General features: G+C 37.7%; 2 protein-coding genes across 2 annotated transcripts; both read left to right on the top strand.

Annotated features, from left to right (window-relative positions):
- The first annotated feature begins 221 nt into the window (after window positions 1-221).
- LOC121801098 (zinc finger protein 6-like) lies at window positions 222-731 on the top strand. Its single transcript, XM_042200558.1, has one exon. The coding sequence runs from the start codon at window positions 222-224 to the stop codon at window positions 729-731; it is 510 nt and encodes a 169-aa protein (XP_042056492.1).
- A 6,091-nt stretch (window positions 732-6,822) lies between these two features.
- Window positions 6,823-8,262, top strand: LOC121801097. Its single transcript, XM_042200557.1, has 2 exons — window positions 6,823-6,887; window positions 7,866-8,262. The coding sequence occupies exons 1-2, from the start codon at window positions 6,823-6,825 to the stop codon at window positions 8,260-8,262; spliced, it is 462 nt and encodes a 153-aa protein (XP_042056491.1).
- Window positions 8,263-20,098: the final 11,836 nt, after the last annotated feature.

Below are 20,098 nucleotides of genomic sequence, written 5' to 3'. Positions count from 1 at the left end.
GCCTTGATTCTTCATCTGACCAACTTTTCACAATGTGTTTGCTTTTTCATGTAGGGCTAATAGTGTCCATCCCATTCTAAAATCCTTACATTTCTCTCTCTATATCTCTCCATATATATTACACTTAATTCTACTCCAAGATCATGCATACATCAAACTTCTGCCCTCATACCCAAAATTTACTTTTTTTTATAAAACAATATAATTTTAATTTCTCTTTGATGGATGAGCATTCATCATCTGCATGTGATCATGATCACCAAGATTATGCACATGCACCACCATCCGTGATGAAGATCTTCGGGTTCTCGCTGCGAAATGACCAAAATGCCCCCGCGCCGCCGCTAGACCTCGAGAGCAAGAGGTTTGAGTGCCAGCATTGCCACAGGAAATTCGCCAACTCGCAGGCATTGGGTGGCCACCAGAACGCGCACAAGAAGGAGAGGCAAAGGGCGAAGCGGGCCCACTTCTTTGCGGACCACCGGCGCATGGGGGCGGCCGCGGTGCACCTGATCGGGCCCCACGGAGCCCGGTCTGGCGGCGGGGGTGGGAGGCTGCTGCTCCCATCACATGATGGGCATCAGCCACAGATTGTACCTCGTGTTTTGTCCGGGGTACCCCTGAGGTACCACGCGGCCCAACCGCATCCCAGCCGGGGTGAGGTGGGGCCACAGAGACAGGGGCTGACGACAGATGGCAGCGAGGGATTGGATGTTGATCTGCATCTGTGATGACTTGTGTTATAATTATTAGTAGGTGTGATTGCTTTGAAAATCAGTTCTTTCTTGCAATGAGTTAAATAGTATTTCAAGATTCAAACAATAAAACCATATTGGTTATCATATCAAAACATACTCAAATTGTTGGATTTAGTAGTATAGGTCCATCAGTCGATGAAAAAGTAAAAGAATGAAGGAAATAGAGTAAAATATATAGATGCTTTTGGCGTATAGTATTGTTGAATAAACACATGTTAATAGTTACTTAGTTATATAGGAGTTAAGCAGCGGCCTGCTTAGTGGTTGCGTTAAGCACGCACCGGTTTCGTGTGGATGTTTGACTACATGCCACATGGCACTTCCCATTTTTAAATTTTTAGTAATTCGGATAGTTGAAAAATTAAAAATCTCCAACACACACACACACACACATTTTTTTCCCCTCACTTCACACCCTTCAGTTTTCCTTTCACACCCGTTCATACTTAGGCCATCCGCAATGGGGCGGACGATGGCACGCCCGATGGCGCGCATCGTCCGCGCCCGCCATCGTCCGCCCCATTGCGGGTGCGTGACATAGGCCGCGGACGATCGTCGCGCCCTATACTAAGGGCGCGGAGTATAGCGCGGACAATGTCCATCGTTCGCGCCATCGTCCGCCCCATTGCGGCCTACGCGGACGATAGGCCATCGGCCGCGCCATCGTCCGCCCCACTGTGGGCTACGCGGACGATGGTCGCGGACGATGGCACGCGTTTTTGATTTTCTATTTAAATCTTGTTTCTCATTCATTTGTACATACGAACATATCGACTATCTCTTTACATATTCTCTCTCAACATCCAACCAAAATGAATCTCGGCGACGACACCAATAGTTCTAGTTCGTCTGAGTCCGGTAGTTCGACGTCAGAAGCATTAGATGCAGCCGTTGAAGAGGCTATGGCGGCATGCAATGGACGCGACCACCCGGAAGCTCACAGACGTCTGGTTGAAAACTATTTTGCCGATCAACCACGATGGGGCCCGACTGTTTTCCGCCGCCGGTTTAGAATGTCGCGGTACCTTTTTCTCAGCATTGTTCTGACATTGTCTTCACGTGATGAATACTTCACGTTTCGGGAGGACGGCATCGGCAAACCCGGCCTTACACCATTGCAAAAGTGCACGACTGCTATTCGTCAGTTGGCATACGGCATCACGGCGGACCTTTTTGACGAGTACCTCCACTGCGGGGATTCTACAGGCCGCGAGTGTCTGAAGCGCTTTTGTCGGGGGATAGTAGAGGCCTATGGCGACACATATTTGCGCAAGCCGACTGCCACTGATTGCCAGGGTCTGATGCAGATGCACGAGACGGCGCACGGGTTTCCTGGGATGCTCGGGAGCATCGACTGTATGCACTGGCAGTGGAAGAATTGTCCGACGGCGTGGAGAGGCCAATTCACAAGTGGATACAGGCATGCTTACTTCAGCGTCGCTGACCATCGACTCTGGATCTGGCATGCTTACTTCAGCGTAGCCGGGTCGAACAACGACATTAACGTCCTCAACTCGTCCACCCTCTTCACCGAGCAATGTAACGGCAACGGCCCGGCCATCGAGTTCACTGCCAACCGACGCCAATACCATATGGGGTACTACTTGGCCGATGGCATCTACCCACGGTGGCCAGTTTTCCTAAAGACGATCAGCTGCCCAATTGGTGAGAAGAGGGTTTTATTTGCGCAAAAGCAGGAGTCGACGCGGAAGGATGTCGAGCGGGCATTTGGTGTGCTCCAATCACGGTGGGCAATTGTGAAACGGCCGGCTCATTCCTGGTACAAGGAAGTCATCGCCGATGTCATATATGCGTGCATAATCATGCACAACATGATAGTCGAGAATGAAGGCGGAAGCATCACCGATTGGAATGAAGATGACTGTGCATCTAGCTCGTCCGGCACGTCGACCGAGACATCTGATAGAGGGTTACCGTTAGGCTTCAATGAGGTTCTATCTAGACAGACCTCAATGCGCAACCAACAAGATCATGCGCAGCTCATGAGCGACATGATTGAAGAAGTGTGGGCTCGTAACCGCCGTCGCTGAGTTTGCGTTTTTTTTAATTCGCATTGTAATGTATTAATTTTTATTAAATGAAATGAATTTTTTGAAATTCGTATTTTAATTTATTAGTTTTTTTAAATTCGTATGGATTTTGCAAATATTAAAAAAATGATGATGTGGATGCCGATGCCCTTAATCGGAAATACGCTATAATTTTTTTGTAATGACATACTCATTCGGAAATACTCTATAAATTAGAAAAAATGTGGATAGTATTTTCGTATGTACAATAATGTTGCGGATGCCCTTTAGACATTTATAAGATTCATTTTTGGTATCTTTTGAAAATATTTAAGATCCAATATTATACTTTCTCTATCTCATTAAAAATATCACATTTTCCTTTATAGATTGTCTCACTAAAATTAAAATATTTCCTAAAATGAAAACAATACCATCTTCCTTTTTCTCTTAGTTATTCTTACTCCACTTAATTCACATTACAACACTACATAAAATTCCATCCCACATAGCAAATGCTTAGTTCAAGTTTTTTGCTATAATTCACAACTATAAATATTTGCAATCGTGAATTAGTGTTTTTTCGTGGGATGTGATTTAGTTATTATTTTAATACTATAACTAAGTAGATTCTTAGTTTTCAAATAAAATAGTGTATTTTGGCCAACTTCAAATACTCATAGTTGTCAATTAAGTACTGATTAGTGATTTAAAGAAACCTTCTTTGTCCTCCAACTGTATTTGTCATCGATTCATTCATGTTCCACCATGATTTGTTATAACGTATAGGGATGTATTCATATCCTTTTTTCATTTTTTTTTATTGTCCAACTGAATCTCGGCCCTTCATTTTCAAGATCTGATGACCGAAAATAATGCCTCATGAATTTAATTTAAATGATTAAAAAAATTGAAAAGGTCAAAATTGGGATACACAAATTAGTTTGTTATGGTAACTTCCTTGATTATCTCTATCAAAGATCACAGTGGTTATTCTCCACAATTTCACGCTGCAATCTGTCTTCTCTCCCTAAACTTTCAGCGTCTCTTCTCTATTGAACACTTTAAGGTCCTAAATTGTTGGCTGTTTTTCTAAATCGAAGAAGACAGGGGTTGTATTTATTCTCTAAATATACCGATTTGTGGGAGGTCTCGGTCATTGCTTTCGTTTTTACTGAACAATGGAAGAAGGTAATCAACTTTTTGCCTTCATTGATTATTAATCTGAGTTGTTAACTGAAATTCCGATTTATTGGAGTAATCGATCGTTGTATAATCTGACAGCATGTATTGTTACTGATACACATAATGTACATATATTACTTTGTAATGGTTTTTTATTTTCAGTAATGGACGATTTGTGATATGTAATGTAAATGTTTGTTGAGCAGTTTAGTTTAAGATTGGTCGTGTTTGATTGTTCGGCGCACGTTTCATGTATTCCCCAAGGGTTTAGCAATCCTTGGGGCTAGGGTGTAGCATGTATTCAGTAACAAAACCGTCGCAAAGTCCACGAGTTTCAGTCATTCATCTAGGGTTTAGATATCATCTCGGCTAGGGAGTAGTTTTTACTGATACACATAATGTACATATATTACTCTGTAATGGTTTTTTTATTCTCAGTAATGGATGATTTATGATCTGTAATGTAAATGTTTGCTGAGCAGTTTAGTTTAAGATTGGTAGTGTTTGATTGTTCGGCGCACGTTTCATGTATTCCCCAAGGGTTTAGCAATCCTTGGGGCTAGCGTGTAGTATGTATTAAGTAACAAAACTGTCGCCAAAGTCCACGAGTTTCAGTCATTCACCTAAGGTTTAGATATCATCTCAGCTAGGGAGTAGTTTTTACTGATATACATAATGCACAAATATTACTCTATAATGGTTTTTTTTTTTCAGTAATGGACGATTCATGATCTGTAATATAAATGTTTGCTGAGCCGTTTTTTTTTGCGATTTTATACAGTGGTGGTGGTTATACTTGGTAATTCTCTTCAAGTTGGAACTCCTACAACGTCCGCCTCTGAAAAGAGGCGAATGATTGAAGAGTTTTATGGCATGGTAAGGCCTGAAGTAGTTGAGGTCCATCCTCCTGATGTTGTCAAAACCAAGGGCCACGCTAGCAGCTCAGCGATCCGTCTGATTTCCAAGAGAGAAAAGGCTGTAAAAGAGGCTACTAGGCCTCTTAGACGGTGTAAGGCGTGCGATGAGATGGGCCATCAAGACTCTAGAAATTGTCCAATGCTTAAAGAGATGGCAATGGAGAATGAGCTGCGGAAGGGCAAGAGGAAAAGTTGATGTATTTTGCACCTCACAACATTTTTGGTTTTGTTTTTTGGATTAGTCTTATGATTTACATCGTTGTCTTAGTCTTATTAGTATTACCACTGTCAACATTTTATACATAATATTATTGTATTATTAACCTGTTAACGTACATTATCATTAATGAAGTTGTACATTATTGGTTACTAGCACTTAACTTACTGCACACAATGTTTCGAGTACAATTCATTATTACACACATTCTGTACATTACACATTGCATTACGAAACTGTTAATGTACATTATTATTCATGAAGTTGTACATTTTTATTCACAATCACTTAATAGTCTGTACATTAATATTCTAGTACAATTAATTAATAAGCACATTACATTCATTATTCGGTTAATTATATCCATTATATGCAGTTTGTTGTACATTATTATTAAAATACAGTTAACTTGTTCTACATTATTTTCTTCCTATTTACCATTATTTGGGAGTGACGTTTCATTATTCTGTAATATACATCAATTACATGTTTTGAGTTAATGTCATCATACACTAATACCAAAAAGTGTTTCTGTTTGCAAGAAGCACAGTACATATTGTTCAAAACAGACCAAGCCACAAGTCGGCTATTTCCCCTACCAACATGAGTTATCGAAAAAATTCGAGAGTTCAAACAATCACCCCAGCCTATAATTGGGCAATCATCAGCCTCGGTTTCCTATGCTCAGCCTCGGCCAATCTCTCCCGAAATTTCTGGGCAATTGCAACTGGAATTATATCATCGATCGCTTCGTCGATGTCCAATCTAAGCTGCTTCGCTGCTGTCCAACATAAACATCAGAACATGATTATAACGGAAGCTATCAATATTGTGTCGCATTTACATTAGATAATGCACCATTCACCCATGTACACAAGCAGTCAATGAATGCATAATACTTGATAAATAATGTATAATACTTGCTAAATAATGTACAGATTCAATCAAATAATGCACAAAGGAATTTTGCATTCACTCATTCACCCATGTACACAAGCAGTCAAATAATGCATAATACAAGGTAAATAATGTACCCAACCAATCAAATAATGCACAAAAAATATTACATTCACTCATTCACCCATGTACAAAAAATGTCAACGAATGCACAAAGGAAGACTACTTGATGTACAACTACTCCAGGAATTCTACATGCAAATGAAATAGATTGCTCACCTGCAGCCTGGGTTGGTTGAGATCTTGAAGGTCGTCCTCTTTTCGTCATAATATATCTGTGAGACGAACCAAAAACCAAAATCCGATAACATTTTCTCCACATAATCGCCCAATACACAATTGTGAACCAGTAAATAATTACACATTCAATAATAGACAGAACCCTACCAAAATGAAAACGCTTTTATGATTACAGAAAATCGTGACCAAAGCGAGTTTGAAAATAGTGACTTTTTTGGGAAAAAATTAGTGAATCGATGAGTAGGTGGTGTGGTAGGCGGTGAATATCGGCGATTAACGGTGGGTAATACCAAAAAATTAACCTTTTTCAACACTACCTTTTCGTCGCCTTCAACTAGATGATCGCGCACTGCGGGAGTGAGGTTTGGACAGTGAAACGGACGAGAATCGACGGTCCCTGTAGATTTCCGGTTGGTTCCAATGGCGGCTAGGGTTTGGAAAATGGGGGGAATTTGGGGAGACGATTTGCAGTGATGGATTGAGGATGAGACGTTTGGAGTATGAGAGAGAGTGAGTAGATGGTAGGTCGTAGCAAAATCCCGCTTAATTTCCACTCCTTCCGTTTTGAGCGGTTTTTGATACGGTGCTGTTTTACTATTTTACCCATATAATGCACAGATTAGGCCTAATAATGCAACACGGGATAAGTTATCAAGTTTTCATCCGGTCCGCCCATCCATCTAATCTAACGGTTCACATTAAGTAGGAACTTAAATCTAAGGGAGCAAAAGGACCTTAACACTCATATATATATATATATATATAGGGTTTTGATCCATGCAAAACCATTCTTAATACAAAAATGCAGAACCAAGCATACAAAAGTCATTTTTAGGTCATTGTAAGCTTATTTTTACGTCATTATAGTAAGGATGACATGAAATGATCTTAACATGACCTCAAACCCAAAGTTTATAATATGACCTAAAACTGCTTTACAATGACCCTCCGTGTTTTTGTTTAATTATTGACCATTGGATTGCCTAATCTCATGGTCAGAATTTGGTCTTGATTTTGTATTGAGATCAAGTTTTGTATTGATCATTTTCCTATATATATATATGGATGTATTCATTTCCTTTTTGTATCTTTTGTTCTTTGTTCTTTTTAATCTCAGCCCCACGATTTTGTCATCCGACGGTTAGATTGGTGCCACGTGTCATTTAATAATGCAGATTTTCAGTTGAATAATGCACACCGACTAATAATGCACCATTATAGTGTAATAATGCAGATCATCTGGACCGTTGATGAATGAGATCTAACGGCCCATATTAAGAAGAATAAAGGATCTAAGGGATGAATAGGAGAATAACGCTCCCATATATATATATATATAGTAGTGATATAGGGCAAGTGCTCATTAAGCACATAACTAGAGAATAAATCACAGCCACAAGATCAAGAAAATCAAGGGATAGTATTAATACATGTGATTTTCGAATTTAAAGGAAAAATTAGTTCCATCTATCACTAATTTAGTTCACAATAACAAGGCGGGGGTATAATGGTCATTGCACAGAAAAAATTAGGTTACGTAAATTTTCTTCATCCATGGCAGAAGAAGAGAGCAAGAGAAGCCGCTCGCCCCGGCCATCCCCGCCAACTCCAAGCTCAGCCCTTTTCCACCGGAGTTCATATCACACCGCCGCCACCGGTGCCTCAAGTGTTGCGGCTGCTCCGCCGCGCTTCTCCTAATCCTAGCCGTCACAACACTCATCCTCATGCTCACGATCTTTCATGTGAAGCATCCATCGCTCGAGATCATCTCGGTCAAAATCGTTGGCCTCAATTCACTATCCAACAACAACAACCCGACGCTGGTGGCCGGCGTCTCGATCAAGAACCCCAATGCGGCGTTGTTCAAGTTCCACGAGGCAGTCACAGAGGTGTACTACGACGGCGCGCTCGTGGGAGAGGGTAGGGCGGCGCCGGGGGAGGCGGGGCACGGAGGGTAGATGTTTTGGTTGGTTTGGTGGCTGATAGATTGGTGGGAGTGTCGAGATTTGAGAGTGATTTTGGGAGAGGGATTCCTACTATTTTTTATTTTAATCTACAATATTTTCGTGTAATGTGACTTATACAACCAGAGGTTCCGGCTGTATACACCAAGTATTCCGTGGTTATAGTAATGTTTCTTTGATTTTTTGTTATACTGATGTATTTTATTAACATCAGTGAAGTAAAAACATGGTTAGAGTGATGTGTTCCAGGGTTAGAGTGATGTTTCTTTGAGTTTTTGCTATAGTGATGTATTTTGTTAACATCAGTGAAGTAAAAACATGGTTAGAGTGATGTGTTTCACGGTTAGAGTGATGTGTTTCACGGTTAGAGTGATGTTTCTTTGATTTTTTGCTATAGTGATGTATTTTGTTAACATCAGTGAAGTAAAAACATGGTTATAGTGATGTGTTCCAAGGTTAGAGTGATGTTTCTTTAAGTTTTTGCCATAGTGATGTATTTTGTTAACATAAGTGAAGTAAAAACATGTTATAGTGATGTGTTCCAGGGTTAGAGTGATGTTTTTTTGAGTTTTTGCTATAGTGATGTATTTTGTTAACATCAGTGAAGTAAAAACATGGTTATAGTGATGTGTTCCAGGGTTAGAGTGATGTTTCTTTGAGTTTTTGCTATAGTGATGTATTTTGTTAACATCGGTGAAGTAAAAACATGGTTATAGTGATGTGTTTCAGGGTTATAATTAGAAGGTATCGAAATCCATTTGCCTTTGCTGAATAATTAAGCTAGTGTTCGCCCGATTCCTCTTAATTTGTCCAATTTTTTTTAGTTTCATCTTCATAATCTTGCGAATCTGCAACAAGTGCTTAACAACGGCTAACGCCAATTCGCCAATTTTTTTTCATGCTGACCTCAAATATATGGTTTTTATGCCGATTTTTCTCTATTTTGCAGTATTTTAAAATACTGAAATGTGTATACTTCATTCGTAGATCTGGTTGAGGTGAGTAGAAAATAATCTGAAGCCATTTTATGTTCGAGGTGAGTATTTCTCTGTATTTGTCTGTGCTGTTCATCGTCATCCCCCGTCGCTGCGCCCATCGACCGAGGCAGTGCCCGCCCTCATCGACGCCGCCGTTGGCCTGCCGACCAATCCTAAGTTCACTTACGCACTCTTGAATCAAACCAATCTTCCCGATAATTGAATCGAGACTATGGACATTCTTAAGCAGGAATTGCAGAAGAAACGACAGAGTCTGGAGCAGGACGTCGGCGGAAAGAAGTTTTTCAAGCGTTCCAAAATTGAGCAGAAACGACTCCAGCGGCTGCGCGAGGAGGAGAAGCGGGAATCCGAAGCCAAAGCCCTCCTCAAGAAGCAGCTGCAGCAAGATCACCAAAGTAAGGATACGAAATCTTCCTCATCAGACCCAAATTCGAACACCGACACCTCCAAATCCAAGCCCTAATCCTCTTCGTCCAAATCCCTAGTCGAGGAGCACAACATCGACAATCTCAGTTTGGAAGGAAATGAATTCCGTATGGGCTTATGAATTTCATAATGTGATTTCCAAAAATACCCCTGACCTATTTTACATTATTAAAATAAATAATATTTGTTGCATTTATTTGTGTGGTTGAAATTTATTCTCTAGTTATACACTTTGATAAGGCCCATTTCATGCATCGGTTTAGGGGTAAAATGTATGCTATTTGATCAGTTTATCGCGCAAAGCAAGTGTTAAACGTGCAGGAATGCCGCTTGACCAAGGCAACAAGGCCAAACTGATCAAACGAGTACAATAGGCGAAAAGGGCCAGAAATCGGGGGAGTTGATCAAGGAGAGTAATCAAGCAGTCAAGGAGGGGACCACTGGCTTCCAGAAGAGGGACACGTGAGGCTAATGAGCTGAATGGTGCACATTATTCTGTTATCAAGGACAACGTTCTAGAAGGGGACACGTGCTGATATAAGAGACGCAAGGACGGAGCTGAGTCATGAATTTGTTACTGAAAAGCGACGTCATTCTAGAAGAAGAGTACGTAGCAATCGATGAGTCGCTCGCTCTCAGCGTGAGCGAATATTCCCTGCCAAGATCGTTATCCAACTAGAGGTCGTTGCCGAGCTTATAAATAGAGGATGTGCCACCACGCAAAAGGATCTGATCTTTTACCTTTCTGTCTTTAGTTTTTAGTTTAGTTTAGCTCAGTTCTCTAGATAGCTTAGATAGAGAAACGTTTAGTTAAACGGCGTCCGAAGTGAGCTCTACAGAATACTCGATATCTGTCGGCGTTATCTCTAGTTTCCCACCGAGAATCTTCTCGGTTTTACTTGCTTTCGTATTTTCCGAAGTGTTAGCTTAGTCTAATTTCAAGTTGCTTTGTAGTTAAAGTTACGAGCTTTTTACATTCAGCATATTCGTTGTACTCGTTTGGATACTGAGTATAAAATCGAAGTTGTTCTGTTTTCGTCATCGTGTTTACTATTCTAAGTAGTTAATTTTCATTACAGTATGAAATTCACTTGACCCAGTAGTTAAAATTCCCTTGAGCAAGTAGTTAGTTACTTTTCCGTCTAAGGTAAAGTCAGTAGTTAAAAACTCTCAAAGTTAAAGAGTGGCAACAGCCAACCCCCTGTTCACTACTCACACACTTGATACACTAGCTTCTCTGTGGGATCGACCCCGAAGTTGCCGCTTTACTGTTAAAGTAGTGCAAAATTGGGAGTTTATAAGTTACATTGGTGGTGCGCGAGAGCGAGAGCAACTTGAACAAGTGGCAACGACATTTGCTAACTGATCCATCCGGTTCAGTTATCTCTTCCATGTAACTTGAATCAATAACCCTCTCTTAAAAGCCAGCACGCCACACTTAAAATTAGTTATACCTTGATCACTTCTATATATATATATAGGGTTTTGATCTATGCAAAACTAGATTTAAATACAGAAATGCGGAACAATATCATACGTAGGGCACTTTTAGGTCATAGTTAGTTAATTTTTAGGTCATGCTAACAAAGCATGACCTAAAATTATCTTAGCATGACATTAAACTCAAATATTATAATATGACCTAAAATTGCTTAATTATGACCTTCCGTGTTTTTGGTTAATTATTGACCATTAGATCATCTAATCCTAGGACCAAGATTTGGGCTGTATTTCTGGATTTAAATGCATTTTTATTTTGATCATCTCCTATATATATATATATGTGGGAGTGATCAAGATATAACTAATTTTAAGTGTATAACTAGAGAACAAATCTCAACCACACATCATAGTAATCCATATTAATTTAAATGTTGAATTAAACGTTCATATTTAATAAAGAAATAAGTGAACAAGGGCATTTTTGGAAATAATAATTTGTCCCATATTTTCATATGGATCGTGATTTCCATATGATATTCCAGATTTATTTTTGATATCATTCCAAATTTCACGATCAACTTCATCCCAGATTTCATGATGAATTCTTCCTCATATTGTGATTGATTCTGATTTTTTTCAACTAACAATCAAATTGCGATCCTTTCTATGTCAAATTTTCATATGAATCGCGATCAATTCTGATACAGATTCAATCTCAAATTGAGATCGACTCTACCTCAAATTACGATCAGCCTCCGATTTTTAAATTGATCAGAGTCTATGGTTAACAAATTTCACGCCTTCAATTGAATATGGTCGATCATCTCAAAGCTGCCAGAATTGCGAACCCATTGTGTAAAGTCCATCACGATCATGCTCCTACTGGAAGCTCTCCGAAGACGCCGAGAGGGACCTCGAGGCCGACGGAGGAGGAGACGGAGCTTCTAAGGCGAAGCCGCCGGTGATGGAGGAGAAGTTTCTGGTGATCGTTGCAGCTGTTGGAAATTTTCAATGGATTTCAAAAATATTTTTCGTGAAATTGTTTTTGATTATCTGTAAATTTTGTTATTATTTTTTTTGTTTTATGTAAATCTTTTGGTTAGATTCATTATAAGATAAAGAAGAATAGATATATATTAATATGAGCACAATATGTGTTTGATGAAATGTCACAATAAGATAAAGAAGAATAGATGTATATTAATACATCACTATTAGCATGATTTTACTTCACTGTTGTTAATAAAATACATCACTCTTGTTTACAAAACACATCACTCTTAGCATGATTTTACTTCACTCTTGTTTGCAAAACACATCACTATTAGCATGATTTTACTTCACTCTTGTTTGCAAAACACATCACTCTTATCATGATTTTACTTCACTCTTGTTTACAAAACACATCACTCTTAGCATGATTTTACTTCACTCTTGTTTACAAAACACATCACTCTTAGCATGATTTTACTTCACTCTTGTTTACAAAACACATCACTCTTAGCATGATTTTACTTCACTCTTGTTTACAAAATACATCACTCTTAGCATGATTTTACTTCACTCTTGTTTACAAAACACATCACTCTTATCATGATTTTACTTCACTCTTGTTTACAAAACACATCACTCTTAGAATGATTTTACTTCACTCTTGTTTACAAAACACATCACTCTTAGCATGATTTGACTTCACTCTTGTTTACAAAACACATCACTCTTAGCATGATTTTACTTCACTCTTGTTTACAAAACACATCACTATTAGCATGATTTTACTTCACTCTTGTTTACAAAACACATCACTATTAGAATGATTTTACTTCATTCTTGTTTACAAAACACATCACTCTTATTATGATTTTACTTCACTCTTGTTTATAAAACACATCACTCTTAGCATGATTTTACTTCACTCTTGTTTACAAAACACATCACTATTAGAATGATAGTAATGTGTTTTGTTAACACAAAACAAGTAAAACCCACTATGTATAAACTTCCTTGGGATCGATTATACAAAGAATCATATTGACTAAAGAATTTAAAAATCATAGCATTTCACAAAAGCAAAATGCAAAATATGATTCTAATTGTATACCACACTTCCATTGTATGTCTTTATCAATTCTTAGTCATTGTTAACATCTACAATATTCATCCAGTACATATGGAACTCTTCTCTCACCAGCTTCGACTGAACATCATCTAATTTTCAATCATCAGAAACTTAATTAATCTAGAGGAATTTTGACACATTCAATTCGCGTTGGAACATATCCCTCCAACGCCACACCATCGGAGGTCGGCGATTGAATCAATGGCGACAGAAGCGGTATCGCCGCCTTCCACTCCGGCGCAAGACCGATCTGCAACGACGCTGGCGTTCTCCTTTGCAACCTGTTTGATTGTCGCCGCGCCGATGATTTCCTATTTCTCTCGGCGGCCGTGGCGATGCAACCGATCATATCTTGGCTGCTTCAAGGCTGTGATCACGTCTATTTTGCGGCGGGTAGTGTTGAGCTCGGCAGCGGAGGCTGGGGAGAGGAGGAAGAGAGGGGGAGGAAAAGGAGTGTGAATTGGAGTTGGAAAATTGAAGGAGACGGTTGGAGTTGAATATGGTTTCCAAAAATACCCTTGTTAATTACTTTTTATTTAAAACATGTAAAAATAGTTAAACCATAAGATTAATTTGGAGTATTAAGATGTGTGACTGAGATTTATTCTCTAGTTATGTACTTAATGGACATTTGCCCTAAATCACTACTCTATATATATATATATATATATATATATATATATATAGGGTTTTGATCTATGCAAAACTGGATTTAAATACAGAAACGCAGAACAATATCATAATTAGGGCACTTTTAGGTCATAATTAGGTAATTTGTAGGTCATGCTAACAAAGCATGACCTAAAACGATCTTAGTATGACATTAAATCCAAATATTATAATATGACCTAAAATTGCTTAATTATGACCTTCCGTGTTTTTGGTTAATTATTGACCATTAGATCATCTAATCCTAGGGCTGAGATTTGGTCTGCATTTTTGGATTTAAACACATACTTATTTTGATCATCTCCCTATATATATATATATATATATATATATAATTGATCTGTAAATGGAAAGAAAATTTTGATCAAAATTAAAAAAATTAATCTAAATTAAGGGGAAGTTCGAGAATTTATGTGAAAATAGGTAATTCAAAACTTACCCATATGGCCTACCACATTTCTCTCTTTCTCAAGAAAATTTGGACTCTCTATGTTGTAGTAGGGCATGAGGTGACCCAAGTCCAATTAGGCCACTTTTTGGGTTGAAGCTATTGAGTTGAGTTCAATTTAACTAAGAAAATTAATACTACTATTACTCTACTCTATTATAGTACTCCATAATTAATACTGCAATATCCATCCTCATTAATTGATTATTTCTTGTTTGTAAAATCTTGAATATTCATTAACCAATTTATAATTTCGAATATTCAATTATTCACTATTCACAGTAATTCTTTTACCGTAAATTTATTTTCAACTAGTTGTTCACAAGTGTAATATAGATTATATATATGTCAATGTTTTGTCCATAAAAAAAATTCATTTTAATCAATACAGAATAAATTATTTTACTATAAATTTAATTTCAGTAGTTATCCATCCATACAATGCAAGTACTATGTATATGTTAGTATTTTTACTATATATAAAAAACACTAATAAGTTAAATATAATTGGTTTAAATTGTATTGATTGATTCTTACACATTCTACAGAGAAAAGTTGTTAGATCACCCCTAAATATTCGAGAGTTATATATCCTTACTTTTTTTTGGGTAAAAAAACGGGCTTTTGCCATAATACAAGAATAAAAGCTACACCTAGTCTGTCATGCAACATCTAGCTATAGAGGAGGGACCTCGAACTCATGAACATCTCTATTATAAGAATAAGCATAATGCCGAAAAAATTAGTAGCAAAATTCCTTACTCTTTTTTTTAATCATAACATTAAAATTTAATGATATCGCCATCATCGAATCAACTATGCATTACTGCAAAATGGATTTATGGATTGAGAAATTTAAGGTTGACCTCTTTCCATTTTTTACAAATTTTTCTCTCTTTGTTTTCTTTCACTCGATTTCGTCCATTAACGGACGAAATCGACTTATGACCATTTGTTCTCTACAACAAGATCCAATTTTGGTGTATCGGTATATGAAATTATGTATGTAGATATGACTTCTCGATTTCTTTTTCTTCTATAAATTAAGGTTTTCTAAAATCTTTAAATTTTTTTGTCTATGTTTGTTTTTCTCATCAGTTAGAATAAGTAAGATGAAAAAGTTATTGATCAATAGTAATTGGCTTTCATATTTTTCCTCAATTAGAGTTTCTTTCTAAGTATTTCCTTTCAAGTCTTTCTTTTTAAGTTTTAGTTTTTACAGGTTTCATTGTTTGACTAAAAAGACATTCACTCAATCCACCACCAAAAGTTTCGATTTACTATTTTAGTTTGTCCTTCATTAGTAATCCTAATTAACTTTTATTATAAGTAAATGATAGGTAGGCACCACGTTCCACTGACACATTCCACTCAATTTTTACTTCAAAACTATAAGTACTAGTACAAAACAATGCCATAAGAATGCAAAATCAATTAGGAAAAGAAGAAGAGGATGAATGACAACCTCCATGAACACTTCAAATCGGAAATATGAGTTACAACAATTATGCTATAAATGAGGTAATTTAAAAACTGCCTAATGTCATGATATACTACGTATCTCTTAAATGTATCTTTAAAAAGGGTTACAGTGTCATGAATCCTAAAATGGGGTACTTCATCCACCAAAATCGATGGCTGATATTGATACTTAAATTTTATAATTAAGGTAGGAGACTCGTTTGAACCTTGCATAAATATTGTTTATTATAAACTGAATTGATGGTTTAAGTTTAGGTTGTTAATGGGCCATATTAAAGTCTCTCTTCTTAAATATATATGGGAATCATGGGATCACTGACAAAATAGTAATATTATAAAAAAATATATCATTTTCCATAACTCAAATCCACTTTTTTTTAAGTATATGAGTCATAATTTTTACTTCAACCATTCACACCAAACACAAATTTTACATCATTTTTAATATATATCTCACAATTTTTTTACAATAACTATATCATACACTCATATTTAGTGGTGTTCCATAAAAAAAAATCAAAAATGAGTCCGGGTTTACAATATAATTAGTGAATTTTTCTACAACAAAAATGAATTTTGATGTATGATTGGAGATGGTCTTAGTATTTTCGGCGCCCCAAGATTTTTAAGTCATTTTTGTGTCTTTTCAAGGTAGTGGATCATTTTGTGGACAAACAAATTATTCTCTCACCTCCTCCTACCATCTCTTCTTTCGAATATTAATTTTTTTTATACTTTATTATTTATTCACTTTAACTTTTGAACATTATTTTTTTTTTAATTTTGTGTCTATAAAATGTCTAAAATAACTTTGGCCTATAAAATGTCTCAAATAACTTTGTACGAGAGAGCACTTAACAGAGCCTTTATTTATAGAAAACTTAGTCACAACTATGGAAGACCATCCCAATCATTTTTTTTAATCTTCATTCTAGAAATCATTTATTATTGGCATAGAGAGACTTTCATCAAAATGTCATAGACCAATTTTCAAAGAAATGGCGAAAGGACGATGTGTTTTTTTGTCGTCTATTGATTGGATGTTCATTAAATATTGGTACAGAGAAGGAAGTCTGAAACTGATTGATGTGATTATTTTTTTTGCAGCAATTTAGGGTGTTCACTATAAAGCGGACACCCAAATAACCCCGCCCTAGTTTTTGTTCACATCCTTAAATTTTTTTTTTCTGTCGCTATGATGGACACCGATAGCCTCAAAATTTTATAATCAATTTTTATTTTAATGTTTCAAGCAATTGAATAAATTTATCGGACTATACGTAATTAGAAGAAAACAACTATACGTGAAGAAATTAAAATTAAACACTAATTTTTCGTCGTATTAAAGTACAGGAAAAATTATACATCGGAAATTTAATCTAGTGCAAATCACAAAGGTGTTCACACTGCGCCGCCACCTCCCCTACGTGCTCACACTTCTTCAATCAAATAAGCCTGGAGTGTGGTATGTGATGTGGTCCTGCGCATATCAGTGAAACGTTGGATCAAATATTCATTGCTCTGTGGTACACCCATCTGGATCGGTACAGAGGCAACACCATGACTTGTACTTGCGCCCTCTTCCGGTGCCCAGCGCTCTGCCGCAAATCCTTCATCTTCTATTATCATATTATGCAATATGATACATGCTAACATAATATTCGCGACATCATCTTCGTGTCAAACCCGTGCCGGGCACCGTATAATGGCCCACCGCGATTGTAGGATACCAAAAGCACGCTCAACATCATTCCTAGCACCCTCTTATTTGCGCGCAAAATATTATTTCTTCGGTCCAACCGGTTGGCGGACAGTCTTGACGAATACGGGCCACCGCGGATATATTCCATCTTCCAAATAGTATCCCCTATTGTACTGCTTGCCGTTGGCTACGAAGCTGATTTCTGGACCCTCCCCCGGCACTCATCGTTGAAGAGCGGCGATGACTGAAGAACATTGATGTCGTTGTTCTAACCTGCCACACCGAAATACGCATGCCAGATCCGCAAAACTGCCTAAGCACCGTGAGGCTAGTCGTCTAACCCATCTGTAGGTATTCATCGAAAATATCGGCTGGTCTGGCGTAGGCAAGCTGCCGGATTGCAGCAGTGCACTTCTGTTGCGTAGACAGCCCGATCCGGCCAGTGGCATCACGCCGGAGGGTGAAGCACCGGTAACGCTCCGTCGTCGCTATATGGTTGAACAACCGTTGCGACATTCTGAATCTCCGGAGGAATATCTCGGGTGAATAACGGGGGTTATCCACAAAGTAATCAGTCATTAGACGCTGGTGCGCACCGACGTGGTCTCGTTGGATGGTCCGTCGATGAGTAATCGCACGAGGGATCGCAGCCTCCGCCTCCTCCGCCAACCGTGTCGCATCCTCCTGGGCGGCCTGGTGTTGCACCTGTTGAATCAGAGCATTCCACGTGTCTTTCCACTAATTGTCTATTTCTGACCACAAATTCTAGTGAGAGAAATTCTGAGTGGTGAATAGTTGGAATGATGTGAAAATAATGAATGGAATGAGTTGTATTTATAGGTGAATTAAATTGAATTAAAAAAAAATCACCGCCTACCGCCGCGCCGGGCAAGGCTCCACTATAGCAGCCCCGCCTATTCGCCGCGTCTGCCCCGAAGTAGGCGCGTCCTTTCCCCAAACTCGCCGCATGCCCGTCCGCCGCCTACCGCCCCCATTTTCCTCGTCCGCCCCGGGGGCGGACAACACCTTCACTATAGACCACCCCTGCCGGGGCTATAGGCGCAGCGGTCCCATAGTGGACACTCTTATGTACTATAGTACAATGGAATGAATTTCTTATGTACTATAGTACAATGGAATGAATTTTGTAATCAAAGGTTTATGTATATACTATTCCAATTCGTCTAGTGGTTCAGAACATAATTAATTAATAAAGATTTAAGATTGATTCATCGCTTTGTTGATTAAATTGTGGTTGTATGTAATTGAATGAGGATTTCCGATGGAATAATCATATTATTAATTTAATTCATAATCATGTATTCGAAATGCAGGAATTTAAATAGTACGTTGGAAGAAACACCAATTATATTTGGCTCTTTCGCCTTTTCGAATTTATCTTATTTGAACTTTATTACAACGTTTAACCTGCAACATATTGTAGCCCTGCACAAAGTTAACATTCAACATCTCACTTGACTCAGTATTTCTCTAATAGAATCGATCGAACCAAGGTTAACGTCATGCTTAACGTTTCTTCAATGTCGAATGCTTCATGTTTTCTTAGCAACGGCACCTCTGCATCTTTAGCATCTCCAAATTCTAGTATTTCTTTCATGTGCCATCAACAACATTTTCTCTTATTGTTGAAATACTTCTATTTAATTTATAACTTATAAAAATGCTCCTAACATATAAGTACTAGGTTTACACCCAACCCAAATGATGATCATTAAAGTTTTGCTATCCAACAAAAACTAGTACTACTATTCATTTAAATTCGTAGTACATTATGAAATTGATGTCAACTATAAAAATTTTGATCATTTTCATATTTTTTTAATGCATTCTCCTAGATTGAAAACTGACTTTGACACCGAAGTTTTGATACTACTCCCTCCGTCCGCCATTAGGAGTCCCATTTATGGGCGGCACGAGTTTTAAGAAATGTTAAGAAAAGTGAGTGGAAAAAAGTTAGTGGAATAGGGGTCTCACTTGTATATATTAGTTTTTAAATGAATGTGAGTGGAATGAGTTAGTGGAAGGTGTGACCCTATTACCATTTATGATAAAAGTGAACCAGGACTCCGATTCGCGGAGTGACTAAAATGGAAAAACGAGACTCCTATTCGCAGACAAATGGAGTACATCATATGACTTTAAATATTTGGTTGCTAACACAGTAACACGAATTTATATAGCACTCCCATATGGATGCATTGAAGTGAGACATGTGATGCTTAATCATTTTGGCTATGTAAAATTTACACTTAAGCAATCAAATAATAAAATTCATATTACAAAATATTAAAATTTCAATGCCATGTCAATTTCTATTTGAGCGAAATTTGAATTTTAAATAAATTATAGTACTAGTACAATTTATCAAACTTAATATATTTTGTCACTAACTGCAGCACAATTCCTAACAATTACAAAACTCAAAATTTCATTAACTTAAATAATTCAAATATGCCACCGATATAATCACAAAACACATTTGCATTCAAATTTGGGTTGGATAATAACGTTATTCATTACGA

This window comes from Salvia splendens, chromosome 4, assembly GCF_004379255.2.
Source record: "Salvia splendens isolate huo1 chromosome 4, SspV2, whole genome shotgun sequence".
In the NCBI taxonomy this organism is placed as follows: Eukaryota; Viridiplantae; Streptophyta; class Magnoliopsida; order Lamiales; family Lamiaceae; genus Salvia; species Salvia splendens.
Note: the sequence above shows the minus strand (reverse complement) of the source record. Positions and strands in the feature narration are given on the sequence as shown.

Bases quoted from the DNA above. Each gene is read 5' to 3' on its own strand.
- LOC121801098 (XM_042200558.1), top strand. From the start codon at position 222: ATGGATGAGCATTCATCATCTGCATGTGATCATGATCACCAAGATTAT.
- LOC121801097 (XM_042200557.1), top strand. From the start codon at position 6,823: ATGGTAGGTCGTAGCAAAATCCCGCTTAATTTCCACTCCTTCCGTTTT. The intron at 6,888-7,865 runs GTGCTGTTTTAC...CATCCATGGCAG, and splicing joins TTTGAGCGGTTTTTGATACG to AAGAAGAGAGCAAGAGAAGC.